The sequence below is a fragment of the Amphiprion ocellaris genome, chromosome 3 (assembly GCF_022539595.1).
Source record: "Amphiprion ocellaris isolate individual 3 ecotype Okinawa chromosome 3, ASM2253959v1, whole genome shotgun sequence".
NCBI lineage: Eukaryota > Metazoa > Chordata > Actinopteri > Pomacentridae > Amphiprion > Amphiprion ocellaris.
Window position 1 is genome coordinate 32,192,895 of NC_072768.1, and position 13,097 is coordinate 32,205,991.

The 13,097-nt window shown below is 37.6% G+C and overlaps 2 protein-coding genes across 2 annotated transcripts in view; both read left to right on the forward strand.

Annotated features, from left to right (window-relative positions):
* Nucleotides 1–8,063, forward strand: LOC111579898 (cytochrome P450 2F2-like). Its single transcript, XM_023287412.3, has 11 exons — nt 1–212; nt 985–1,147; nt 3,185–3,349; nt 3,557–3,717; nt 4,044–4,112; nt 5,186–5,290; nt 5,593–5,731; nt 6,460–6,545; nt 6,692–6,793; nt 7,324–7,465; nt 7,814–8,063. Exons 1-11 carry the CDS (start codon nt 51–53, stop codon nt 7,993–7,995), a joined length of 1,476 nt encoding a protein of 491 aa, XP_023143180.2. The 5' UTR covers nt 1–50; the 3' UTR covers nt 7,996–8,063.
* Nucleotides 8,064–8,750: 687 nt separating this feature from the next.
* The window catches only part of hsf4 (heat shock transcription factor 4), a 28,333-nt gene continuing 23,986 nt past the window's right edge, over nt 8,751–13,097 (forward strand). The window contains exon 1 of the mRNA XM_023287419.3: nt 8,751–10,667. Coding sequence (XP_023143187.2) covers nt 10,542–10,667 — 126 coding nt within the window. The 5' untranslated portion in view covers nt 8,751–10,541. The remainder of the gene's footprint in view (nt 10,668–13,097) is intronic.

Consider the following 13,097-nt stretch of genomic DNA (forward strand, 5'->3'; position numbering starts at 1 on the left):
GTGGCGGAATGAGAAGGTTAGCGTGAATTCACTGGAATCACAGCTTCATCATGCTTGCGATTGTAACGCTATACTTGGTGATAGTTTTGCTGTTTCTGCTGCTCTTTCCAACACAAAGGGCTAAAAACTTCCCTCCAGGCCCCCGACCCATCCCAGTGCTGGGAAACCTGCTGGAGCTCAGCCTAGAGAGTCCTCTTGCAGACCTGGACAGGGTAAAGTTAAACACTGTTCCCAAGGAAACCAGCTTGGATATTACTTTTCTGCCCAGAGTAGTCAAGGTTTCAAACTTTTAACTTCAATTCTTTTAAATTATGTCTGTGATCCTGTATGACGCTTTATGTGCTTTTGTTTGACTGTTTTTTTGTCTATGTGCTGTTTTCAAGTCTACTTTGCAAATTAAATCTTGATCTCAGTTACCGAAAGTTACTGATTCTGGTTTTAATAACTTAAATGGGTATAATACAGCTTGTTTAATCCAGAGATTCTGATTATTTTTCATCTGTTACTGTTGACAGGTCTGAGCTGATATGAATGTAACTTTTCTTGTTTGAAATAATGGTTTTTGCTCACAAAAAATATAGTTAAAAATAGGTTGATATGTCGTAAAATATTAGTTCGACAACAGTTATTTCATACTGCTGTTGTTCTGAAGCTGAGCTCTTCACCTGAAATGACCCAGGACGCTCTGTTATCACACAGTCAATTATTTACCAGCGACAAATTCAGGAGAATGAAAATGCTTTACAGTGCGGCAGTTCATCCTGCAAGTAAAGGTAGATATTATGTAAGCTTTAAAGTGAGGTCATTTATTTTGGACTAATAATGATAACTTGCAAATTGCACAATTGTTGCAGTGGCTTATTGTTCTGAAATGTCACCTTCATTCCAGTAATTTTACCTGTGCTTTTTTAAAAAAAAAAGAAAAAGAAAAAAGTAACAGCTATATAGAGCAAATAAAGCTTTACACTGATTCTCTGTCTCTAGTTGGCCAAACGCTATGGGAACGTCTACAGCCTGTTCATGGGTCCCAGGCCTGCGGTCGTCATTAACGGGCTGCAGGCCTTAAAGGAAGCTCTGGTTGACAAAAGTGCCGACTTCTCAGGCCGACCACAAGATCTGATGGTTAATCGAGCTGTCCAGGTGAAAGGTACCACGACTCTTTTGACTTTGTTTTTCATTCATGCAGAGACCTGTCTGACTCTGATATGCACCCATATACTGTCAGAAATATGGTGCTCTCTGTGTCACCACAAAGAATTTACAGTCCTTTATTTTCAGTAGTGTAACACAAAAATCTGATGCCCATGTGTTGCCCCAGTGGGGTCCCTTCTCTTTTTAGTACACCATCCTCTGGCTACTACACTGAGGAAATACTAAAATGCTTTTATAGCATAATACAAAAACTGTGCACAGATACCAAGGAAATCCAAAAATGTCTTTCTGTGCAAATAAAATGACACAGAATGAGTTACTATAGGTCTTTACTGCTTCACAATCATCACATCACATGAAAGTTAAGTATCATCATGCAAACTACTACATACTGAGTTTTATTTAGGAATTTACACTTATATTGAATTCTACTCTGATGCATGATTTTAATTTTTTAAATTTCTGATAAAGATTTTAATTGCCCCCTGCGGACAAATACAGTTGTCTGAATCTGAATCAGATAAATTTTCTGTAGTGATCATTTAAAAGGTTTAAACAGTTAACATCTCAATGCAAAACTATGTCAGGTGTGTGGCTCTGCATTCATAATAAGTGTAAAATTATAAGATTGAAGGATCTAAAAGTGGATAAAATCCTACTTTAGTAAACTCCTAAACTGCAAAATAATATTTTATAACAGCTAAAATATAATGGAGACATATTGGTCTAAAAGGGAATGTATGTAAGTATAGAGTAGAATTAAGTAGAAAAAATCTCTGTACAGTAGTATCCCAATCTTAAAGACCTCAAATACAGCAGGAAAATAAATGTAATGTAAAATAATCGTTCAACTGGTACTTAACTAGACCAAACTCCACCATAGTCCTGATGTAAAAAAGTTACTGACAATGGCACCATCTTGTGGTAGCAGTGGTGAAATAGGTAAAGTACAAAAAAAGCCCAACACTTTGTAAAAATGCTTATTATACTATTTAGATTTTTCACTTCACTTTTGGGTGTTGTAGCTTTTTTGTGCATGTAAGAGATCTGCAAATTAAAGCCCAAGTGAAAGAAAACGCTTCCCCTTACCTTCCCAAAACGCCTCATTTGAAACCAGGGTTTTTATTCTGTTACTTTTTATGTCACCATGTAGCATATTAAAACACCAGGATGCCATTATTTCCTCTGTAGAGCTGCCTGTGCTAGGACAATAGCTCCATACTCAGAGATGTGGCATTACAAAAACCAAAATTACCACATTTGGGAAATCAGATTTTCAGAAATAGGAACTTCAATATTTCAGACAGAGGGTGAGAAGAGCTGCTGTATCATTGTACAGTGTTATTAAAATGTTTATTGAATATTAAAACATGTAAGCATATTCTAGTGCATCCCCGAAATAAAATGATACACTTGTAAAAGCACATAATGTGGACTCTTTAAGTAGAAATACAGAAGCAGTGTCAACATAATGTACTTAAGTGTCAAATTAAATTTCAGCTTCTACGGAAATAATGGTTCCTCTGATTATTTTATACTTTCTTACACTGTATTTGCTGATGAAGCTGGCTGAGGCAGACCTACTTTAGTTATTTTTTCATACAGTGAACTAGTTAAGTTCTACACTAATTTAAATTTTTGAATTTTGCACGAAGTCGGAGCATTTATATAAAAATATTGGATATGTTTACTTTTTGTAGCTTCAAACTTAAAAAAAAATGAAAGCACCTCTTACGAACGGCTCATAACTGACTGACATTCGAAAGTACCTCGCTTAGCTTTCACCTAAGTACAGCACTCTAGTAAATAAACTTATTACATTAAAAGATAATAATGTGAGGAACAGAAATGCCTGCTGCTGAGCACAGTTTCATCAGGATTACATTCAATTAAACTGATGGCAGTGATTCAGTCGGCAGCTCAAGCAGTTGTTTATTATGAAGCTTCATTCAGTGCATTTAAAATCAAATTAAAAAATGACTAGACCTTTCTTTGTAAGTTTTAAATTGACCTCTTTTTTTCTGCATTATAGCTCACGCTCCAGGAGTGATTCTAGCAGATAACACTCCTGGCTGGAGAGACCATCGCCGCTTTGGTCTGATGACACTGAGAGACCTCGGTCTGGGGAAACACACCATGGAGCAAAGGATTCTGGGAGAGATAGAGTGTGTTACTAAGATTCTGGAGGAGAGAGCTGGTATGTCCATTTGCCAACGAGGACATACAGATTGTGTTTTTGTTTTTTTATGGCCTAAAGCTGACACTGAGTAAGATAAAAGGATGTAGAAATGAATCTTTTGACCCTTCAGCTGAAATTCCTTTTCCTTTTTTAAAAAATATTTAAACTATCAGTGGCTGTTTTGGTTAAGGTCATGCTGGGATCATTGTTCATGTTGTTTCCCAGGTAAAGCCACGGATCCTCAACTGCTGTTCCACAATGCAGCCTCCAACATCATGTGCCAAATTCTGTTTGCTAAGAAGTTCGATTATGACGACGAGTTCATGAAGTTTTCTGTTGGCTTAATGCACGAAACCTCCAAAATAATCAACGGCCGCTGGGGTATGGTGAGTTACACACCATCACTAGTTAAACTGGCCTATAAACATGCTCCCTGTAAATAATGGGATAATATTGAATAATAAACTGTTAAATTGGACTTGTCAGGATTATTATATCTTAAGTTTGAGAACAAACAGACGTGGTTTTGATGATAGACTCTCTCTCAGTATCATATATTTTTGTAGCTCTAAAGTTTATCATTTAGCAAAACAGTCAGTTTATTATCAAATTTCCACTGCAAGCTACAGTATGATGTCTCTGTTAGAATGACCTGGGCATGCTCAGAAATTTTTTAAACTTTGTAACTCATTATTTTTTCTTTTCCATACAGATTTATGACTTTATTCCCATTGTGCGCAACCTGCCGCTGCCTTTTAGGAGAGCCTTCGAGTTGTTTAAGGTATGTTTGGTAAAATTTTCATTCCACAGTCCAGTGAACAACCTTTGGGTTTTATCACAGAGAAAACAGCTCATTGCTTGAATCAGTGAAGTTGCTAAACGCAAAGAAATTTCTAATGGCCAAGAAATTAAATTTTAAAAATCCTGCAAACCAGGAAGAATCAACACACAAAGGGAGAGATTGTTGAGCATAATGAATAAGTTTTGAAATGGAAATAGAAAGGAAAGCAGAGCTGCAGAAAAAATGGTACCAAAAAATGTCCTTTGGGTTTGTCTTCTCTAAACCAATCAGCTTCGAGACAGGAGTTGTTCAGATGTACATACACTAGGTAGTTTTTTCTCCCCTGCAAATGGCATGAAAAGGGTTACAGGGGTGGCTATTCTAGTTGGAACACATACAAAGGTTTGGGCCATGCTGAAAGTTGCTGTAGTTGAAAACAACCTTATTGTTGGTACAGAATTTTGTGCTGGTTCCTTGGGTAGATATTACATGATTTAACAGCTATAACAAAGGGAGGTAAATGAAATCTTAAGCTGAGGGAGGGTTGAGTAAGAAAGATGTGGACAAAAGAAAGAAACAGGCAGTTATTGAAGGAAATGGAAAAACCTTGAACATTCAGGATGGTAGAGGGAGAAGCAGGGAGACGCTTGTTTGATTAGCAGGTCAGAGTAACTCAGTCTCAGCTGTACACTGAAGGCACGTTGCAACGCAAAACAAATGTGATATCAAATGCGTCACTATGCCATGATGAGATGAATAGAAATGGCCCCAAACAGCACAACTCCACAAGACTGATGAATAGCTTTATTATTTTCTTACTGAACGTGGCCTTCTGGAAAATCACAAGGAGCAGCTGCCTGGAACAGCAGTTTCATACACTGCTACTAGTATATATTACCTGTGTCAAAGTTTATGGCCGATAAGTGGAACTGTGGGCTGCTGTGAATGGGTTTAAATTCATCACGGTAGCAACATAAAGAAGCAATACAACATCACTGGGGAAAAGTGCCCTTGAGAGGGTTATCAGGTCTTTAAAATGGTTTAGAAAAAGGCTTTTCTTCTTTTCCTGCCAGATGTCACATGACAAACGTATGGAGATGTTGGCTGAGAACAAAAAGACCAGAGTTCCTGGTAAACCGAGGCATTTCATAGACTGCTACCTGGATGAACTGGATAAGGTTTGTGTTTGTGTCTGCTGATCTGAACCTGACATGCTGCTATTTATTTTTCTAGTTGACTTGCAAAGCTTTTTTTTTCTTTTATCCTTCTCTAACATATGTTATACTTATTGCCATTTAATATTATGCACCAAAACACCATGTCACATTCTCTTATATGTGAAACCCTCCTCAGCAGTAAAACTGATTCTGACATTCTAACGTTGTCCACCACTCCAGTGTTTTAGCTCAGGTATGTGATGACAGTGGGGAAATAGTTTACATCATTCACTCACTTTCTTCTCTCTCGTCCACCTGCACAGAGAGGAAACGATGACTCATCGTTCTCTGAAGACCAGCTCTGTGCTTTGCTTTTGGATCTCCACTTTGCTGGAACCGACACAACCGCCAACACCGTGCTGACTGCCTTCCTCTATCTGATGAACTATCCAGAGGCGCAGGGTACACTTATCTGTGATCTGTCTTTCTTTTTTTTAAGCCATATTAGCATTGAGGGTCAGTCGATCGGCCGTTGGTGCAGAATGAAATATCTCAACACTCGGAATGGCGTGACATTTTGTCCAGATAGTCATGCTTCCCAGACAAAGTGTCCTAATGATTCTGATCATACACAAAATGCCACATTTTGCCACAGGGATATCTATTCATAACTTATGTAACATACAAACCCAGACATGTCACTGTGGCAAAATTACTGAACAGGATTTTCAGCCAGAGTCTTTTCCAGGTTTGAGGTGATTCTTAGAATTTCCATTAAATAACCACAAATGGCTGCAAGACGACTATAAAAAGGCTTAAAACAACCACATAGAGACTTAAAATACCCACAGAGACAACTGAAACAACTGCAGAAATGACTCAGCTCATCACAAAGAGATACACAAGAAGACGAAGCTGCTACAAATAAATCCAAGCTCATCATAAAGAGATGGAAAATGACGTCAAAGAGACACAAAATTACCAAAAAGAGACGCAAAGCATTCACAAAAACTTGCAAAATGACTACAAGGAGACTCGAAGCAATTACAAATGATGCTTCTGCATTTATTGTGTGACTCGTATGAGAGCATTTGGATCTTTTAAAATGTCTGTGCTTCAGGGACTCATTCTCTCAGACATGTCTCCAGTTCTCCCTTCGCCTCTCACAGCTCTTCATCTGTATTTCTCAGAGCGTTGTCAACAGGAAATAGACAAAGTTCTGGATGGGAAGGATCAAGCCAGCTTTGAAGACAGGCACCAGATGCCCTACATGCAGGTGAATGGATTATTGATTTCAACTTTTATTTATGCTTCACTATCTGATTTTGTTCTTATGTCGCAGGAAAGAAAAAAAATTGTGCCTTGTATTTCTAGATGTTACAGTGGTGCAATGTGATGCTCTAACAGATTTCTGTCACACAGGCTGTTATTCATGAGATCCAGAGGTTGGCTGATACTGTTCCACTCGCTGTTTTTCACAGAACCTCCAAAGACACAGAGTTAATGGGACACTCCATACCCAGGGTAAAACAGAATCTGTTTTTATTCTAATCATTGCAGGGAGTGTTACTATACCTCTAAACATTTTACTTGGAAGGATAAAACTGAGAAACTTGCACTGCAGAGGGAAGTTCTTGCAAAGTCTTATCATTTAAGTTTGTGAGTCACTTAGAAATGTTCTTTTTTTTTTAATTAAGATAACATTAAATGAATCAGAAATCCAGTGTAGACATTGTTAATGTGGTAAATGATTATTTCAGCTGGAAATAGCTGATTTTTAATGGAATATCTCCATAGGGGTACAGAGGAACATTTCCAGCAACCATCACTCCTGTGTTCTAATGCTACATTGTGTTAGCTAATGGTGTTGAAAGGCTAATTGATGATTAGAAAACACTTGTGCAATTATGTTAGCACATGAATAAAAGTGTGAGTTTTCATGGAAAACATGAAATTGCCTGGGTGACAGCAAACTTTTGAACCATATTGTACAACTTTATATTACTGGATGTTTGATCTTTATGGAATGAGTTTCATACTTATGTGTTCTACAGGGAACCATTATCATCCCCAACTTGTCGTCAGTGATGTTTGAGGAGGGACAGTGGAAATCGCCTCGTGAATTCAACCCTGAAAACTTCCTCAACGATCAGGGAGAGTTTGTTAAACCAGATGCCTTCCTGCCTTTCTCTGCAGGTGTGTGAAATGGTTTTTAATAACATAACATTGTCCTCGCACACCAAGATTCTTTTTCTTATGTTCAGAGTGGATTTTTTTATCACATCTTACTTTGCACCAATTGTAATATTGCACTGCTTTTACATTTGTAAATATCTATCTAGTTGCACAACAACCAAGCAGTTTTATTATAACCTGCACTGCATTGCTTGTTTCTTAGTGTCTTTATCCCTTTTGTTTTTTCTGCTGTGCCTTAAATGTTTGTACTGAGGTCTGAGAGAAACGGCATTTCAATCCTGTCTATGAATTGAAAGTAAACTTGACTTTGATTTGTAATGCAAGTTTTGTGGGTATTTTAAATCTCAGGTCCTCGGAAGTGTCTCGGAGAGGCTTTGGCTCGTATGGAGCTCTTCCTCTTTGTGGTGACTCTGCTGAGGAAGTTTAAGTTCATCTGGCCTGAAGATGCAGGAGAACCAGACTACACTCCAGTCTTTGGGTCGACCCAAACCCCCAAACCGTATCGCATGAAGGTCCAGCTCAGAGGATAAGCTACGATGCCGCAATTCCTAGACAAAGGTTATTCTGCTAATAAAGCAAACAATGCATTTCCACTTGAGATCCAACAGCATTTTTTAAAATCAGTGTCTATTTTTTTTCACTTTTATTTAGCTTTCTGATGCAGCACGAGTCAAACAATCAGAGCATTTCCAACCCCTGGCAACAAAATTAACTCTCTTTCAATCCATTTTTCTACTTTAAAGGCTTAATAAAAGCCTAATTATCAGACTGAAGCAGATTTTATGTCATGTTTCTAGTCATTTTGTTGTTGGGAGGTAAACATGAAAACATTAGAGTTTAATTGTAAAACATATCACTTCAAGTTAAATGTCTGCTGCATGTGTAAATGGGCAGCTGCTTGTGGTTTGTTTGTTTTTTTGGCATGCTATCAAAACATAACTCTAGAAAGAGTATGACTTTCATCTTGTTTGTAGGGTAGCATCCCTATGTGTTAAGTTTCTTACTTTTTTAATATGTCCATGTAGTGATTTTTCTATGTAGGGAGACACTTAAGGAAGTAGTCCAGTCCATGGCTTAGCATGTCTTCCTGGAAATTACAGTACAGATTTTCAAAATTTCAATAAACCTAAAGAACTAATCCTGTCAACTTGCAGCGTCACTGTAACGTTACTCTATTTCAGAATCTGTTTCCAGTTTGAACATGTGTGGCTGAATTACTCAGATAGTAAAACTTGCCATTGTGTCGCAAAAAGTAATTTTGCAGTGTTTGAGTCGCAGGTGAGCTGGTGTGCTTGAGCTGCAGCAAGTCGAAGAGAGGTGAGTTGAGTTCTTGGGGTTTAATACATACATAGAAAGAAACTCTGGGGAAAACTTAACACTTACCAGGGACGTATCTTTGCTAACTTCCAATGCTTTATCTTTTCACCTTGTTTAAAGATGTGCACATGTACAACAGCCACTTGAAGGCACAGTCACGAGTTGATAGCACACTTCTGGAAACCCCTATTTCCCTTCGGTGATGGCTGGTGTGGTCTGAGGTGAAACACATTTAGAACCTTGGCAGTAAAAACTGCTTTTCAGTCTGCTACAATCACAGAAGGAAGGATTTCCTTTAAACCCTTGAAACTGTGACCTCTACTGGATGCAACAAATCTGATGTTGTGCATTTGAAGCTTTTTGTGCATCATTTTACAGCATTAAAATAACGTGAAATGTTTAAGGTTGAAAAACTAAATGCTGCAATTGAGAATGGAATAATGACTAATATAATGTAACTCAAATGGTCAAAAATAAAAATGCACAACTTAATAAGCAACATTAATCAACATGGAAAAGCTTCAAAGGTAAATTAACCCAAAATGTAATGTGTGTACAGAATACCTAAGGTTGCAATAGTAAAGTTTATAGGAAATCAAAGCATTACATTTCATCATTTTTGTTCTAACTGATCATATAAACCTTCAACCAGATGTTATGATTGTAGTAAAACTCAAATGCCCCCTCTCCCTTTCATTAGCAATGTACAACTGAAACAAACATTACCAACTAAACCATCTGTGTAACACCTAATCATGTGTAACATGGTTTTCAAAGAATGCTGTGAATGTAATGATAACTTGTTCACATTTCTTAGGTCTGTATTTGACATAATGGTGTAAATATGTCACCACAATAAGGATGGAGGGTCAAATAGACAGTAGTCATCCTTTGGGAAGCATGAATAATAAATTAAAGGCAGATCTGCACTTTGGATGTTGGTATTTCTTGTGTTCAAGCAGAAAATTTGACCTGATGGTGGTGCTACAAAGGAAGTTAGTCACCAAAATTGCCAGGATTCAGTCTCTGGAGTCTAGATATTAGATGCAGATCCACTTGTGTGGATTTGCAGCTCAATATCCTCCTATAAAATGCAGTAATGTCTGTTTATGATTGAATTAGATTATAAAAATGTAAGCATGTTTAGTTGCTGTGAGAAAATAGCCTAATATTTCAACTATTTCAAGACATCTGTGTTCAGTCTCAGAAATAAGTCAGGACTTGTCTCTTATGCCTGATATGCAGGCCCTCTGAACCCTGCTCTATTCAGTTTAGCCTTTTGATGGTGGGACAGTGGTGCATTATTGGAGCTTTTGTGTGGATGCTGTATTGTTTTACTGGGCGGTCTGTTGATTGTCAGCGGGAGGCCGGGGGGAGGTGGGCTTGAATTGTGAGTTTGTGTGTGTGTGTGTGTGTGTGTGCTGACATGGACCTTCTGTAATGACATTCAGTTGGATGACTGGTGTGACAGCGAGGACACAGGGAGGAGAGCGAAAGGGAAAAAGAAAGTGAAAGAGCCACAAAGGGGGGTCAAGAGAAGAGAAAGCGCGAGTTTGTGTCATCAAGGACGGACGGCAACCGCTTGAAATGGAATCGAAGACACTGAGGCAAACTTGGGATTATCAGTAAAGGACCATCAGAAGTGGAGTTTGTCAAATATGGACTAGTCTGGGAGCCTATTTATACATACGCCAACACACATATAAACATACATATACGCACGTTTGGTTTGTCGTCTTGGAAGTGGACAGGTGTCATTATGCAGGAGTCTCCAGGAGCCGTGGGTGTAGATGGCAGCTACGCCAGCAACGTTCCAGCCTTCCTCACCAAGCTGTGGACGCTGGTGGAGGACCCGGATACCAACCACCTCATCTGCTGGAGCGCTGTGAGTCACTCCTCTTAACCTAATGTCACAAAGCTCATTATTTTAAGGGTTAAAAGTCCACTAAAGTGCACTAGACATATTCTTGAAATGCATGTCTGTCTGTGAAACCCTCAAAAAGTGGACTTGCTCTTGTAGTATACAAGACTTTTCCAGTGTCTGTCACTTACCTGCTGTTGTCTGATGACAGTCAGAAAGTCAAACATCTTTGCAAAATAGAGCAATTTTGTATATTGCAACAAGAAAATAAGAAACTCTGCCCATTACTGTATGAAAAAGAAATCTAAGATGAAAGATGCACACAAGTTATCAGAGCTAATCAGACTGAAAATACACTAATTTTAGCTAAAAAACAAAAATGTCAGACTTTATGAGGTAAAAAAAAATCCAAATAAAAAGTATAATTAATGTTTAGTTACATTTTTAAAAATTTGAATCACATCCATACAATCGTGTATATAGGTGACATAGTAGAAGGGCCTCAACATATAAGTATGAGCTTTGTGTTCTTGTGAAAGCAGCCTGTAGCAGTTCTCTAAAACTGCTTGAAAGGTGAATGTTGTGGTCACAAAGGAAGGGAAGCCCAACTTTGGGCTTTTACAGTAGCTCCTCCTCAACCTGTTTGCCTATTGTTCTGCTTAACGTGACTGTTGCAGAACCATTTCTAGTGAATTAACCATCCAACAAGAGGTGAACTTGCTCCCAAACCACGCTGTCAACACCAAGGCCTGATCTTGCTCTTGTAGCTTCGTAAATAGTTGTATTTCTGAGAAGGGTCTAACTATGGAGCTCACACTGGGGCACTTATGATTCATAGTTCAGTAGAAAACCAGCTGAATATTCCTTCTTGTAGAGTGTTACGCTGAGTTCAGATTTCTTAATATCAGCATTGAAATAGTCCCACCTGGAAGGCATAGGATGATTGAACACAGCAAATGGTTGTTGTATCTCACAGTGTGTATCACATCAGGTTTTTATTTCTTTCTTATTTAGGATAAAAATGTAAAGTATATTTATCTTATTAATAAGCACAAGCTTCCCATATGAAATTAGCTACTTTAAAGAGAATATAACCTGACTGTTGGTTAATGTTACATTTAATTTTGATCATTCTCCATTTTTTTTTCCACACCTTGCTAATGTTATAAAATTGATGTTATTCACTTATTTAGAAGGAAACATTTTTTAATTCAAGAATACATCAACCGCTCACATATTATTGTCTGATTCTGAGCAAATACACTGAAAAACAAATAACACTTCACTATAATAAAAAACTGTGGCATCTAAGACATTTTTTAATCCTTATGTTTAACACCAGAATTAACCAGTGCATGTAGCTTCCTTCTTGCTGCCTTGATGAGAAACTCCTGGTAGCCTGAGGTCTTTCAAGTAGAAGTATGCAATAGAGATGGAAGATTTTTTTTTAAAACAGGGGGAAGAAAGATCTTTATTGCACATGTGTTTGCTGATGGATCACTGTGTAATAGTTGAGTTACTGGTTGTCAATTAAGTCTTGTGGTTTCCTATTCATGGCTCACAACATGATCACAAGATTAATCTGGATGATAAATTAACCAAATTAAAAAGTTATAAAAGCAAAAAAAATAAAAAAACAGCTTGTCTTTTATGATATTAGAGCATTTTACCCTGAACATTTATTTAAGTGGAACCTTTCGGGAGGTTTAGAAGGGAAGTTAGTCTTTGGTGAAACTGCTACCAGCTTATACACATCTGAAGCACGACTTGGGGGCGTCATTGAGACTATTTTTTTTATTAATTTATTTTTTGAGGCCTGAAAAAGATGGGTATAATTTCAGTCTTTCTTGAGGATGGTTCATTCAGTTGATTGTACTTATATTAAGTCAATAACATGCAGTGTGTGAAAGATGAATATAACAGTCAACTTTACAATCACGTGATCTTGGTAAGGGTTCTTAGCGCTTATTAAATGGTAGTATTATTGTTCTCTAAAAACCTATTTTAAATTTAGATTTATCATTAAATCTACATTTAACCTTTCACGAGAAGAAATTGCAAGTAACATCAGTTTCTAATTGAATTTTAATAGTATTTTTAGCATGATAAAAACAGAGACAATATGTTGCGCTTTGTTTACTCTATTTTTCTTTGGTATAAATTGTGCAGGATGGCACAAAGACAAGGATTTAATGATATAAACAGTTTGAGGGAAGCATCTTTGTTCCTCTTCGAAGGGACAGAAACACAAACAGATGCCGTCCAATCCCACAACATCTCAAGTTAAAGGGCAGCATCAGCTGTTACACTGTCAGACTCTCAGGAAAGTGAATATAAAAAATAACAGCAATGCCTTAGAAGAAACATCTAAGCTTCTCAGCTTTCACACCAAATGGTGCTTGTTAACTTTCTTTAGATGTGAATAAAGTATGTAGGATTTTTCACACAATACCG

Bases quoted from the DNA above. Each gene is read 5' to 3' on its own strand.
- LOC111579898 (XM_023287412.3), top strand. From the start codon at position 51: ATGCTTGCGATTGTAACGCTATACTTGGTGATAGTTTTGCTGTTTCTG. The intron at 3,718-4,043 runs GTGAGTTACACA...TTTTCCATACAG, and splicing joins TCAACGGCCGCTGGGGTATG to ATTTATGACTTTATTCCCAT. The intron at 7,466-7,813 runs GTGTGTGAAATG...TTTAAATCTCAG, and splicing joins CTTCCTGCCTTTCTCTGCAG to GTCCTCGGAAGTGTCTCGGA.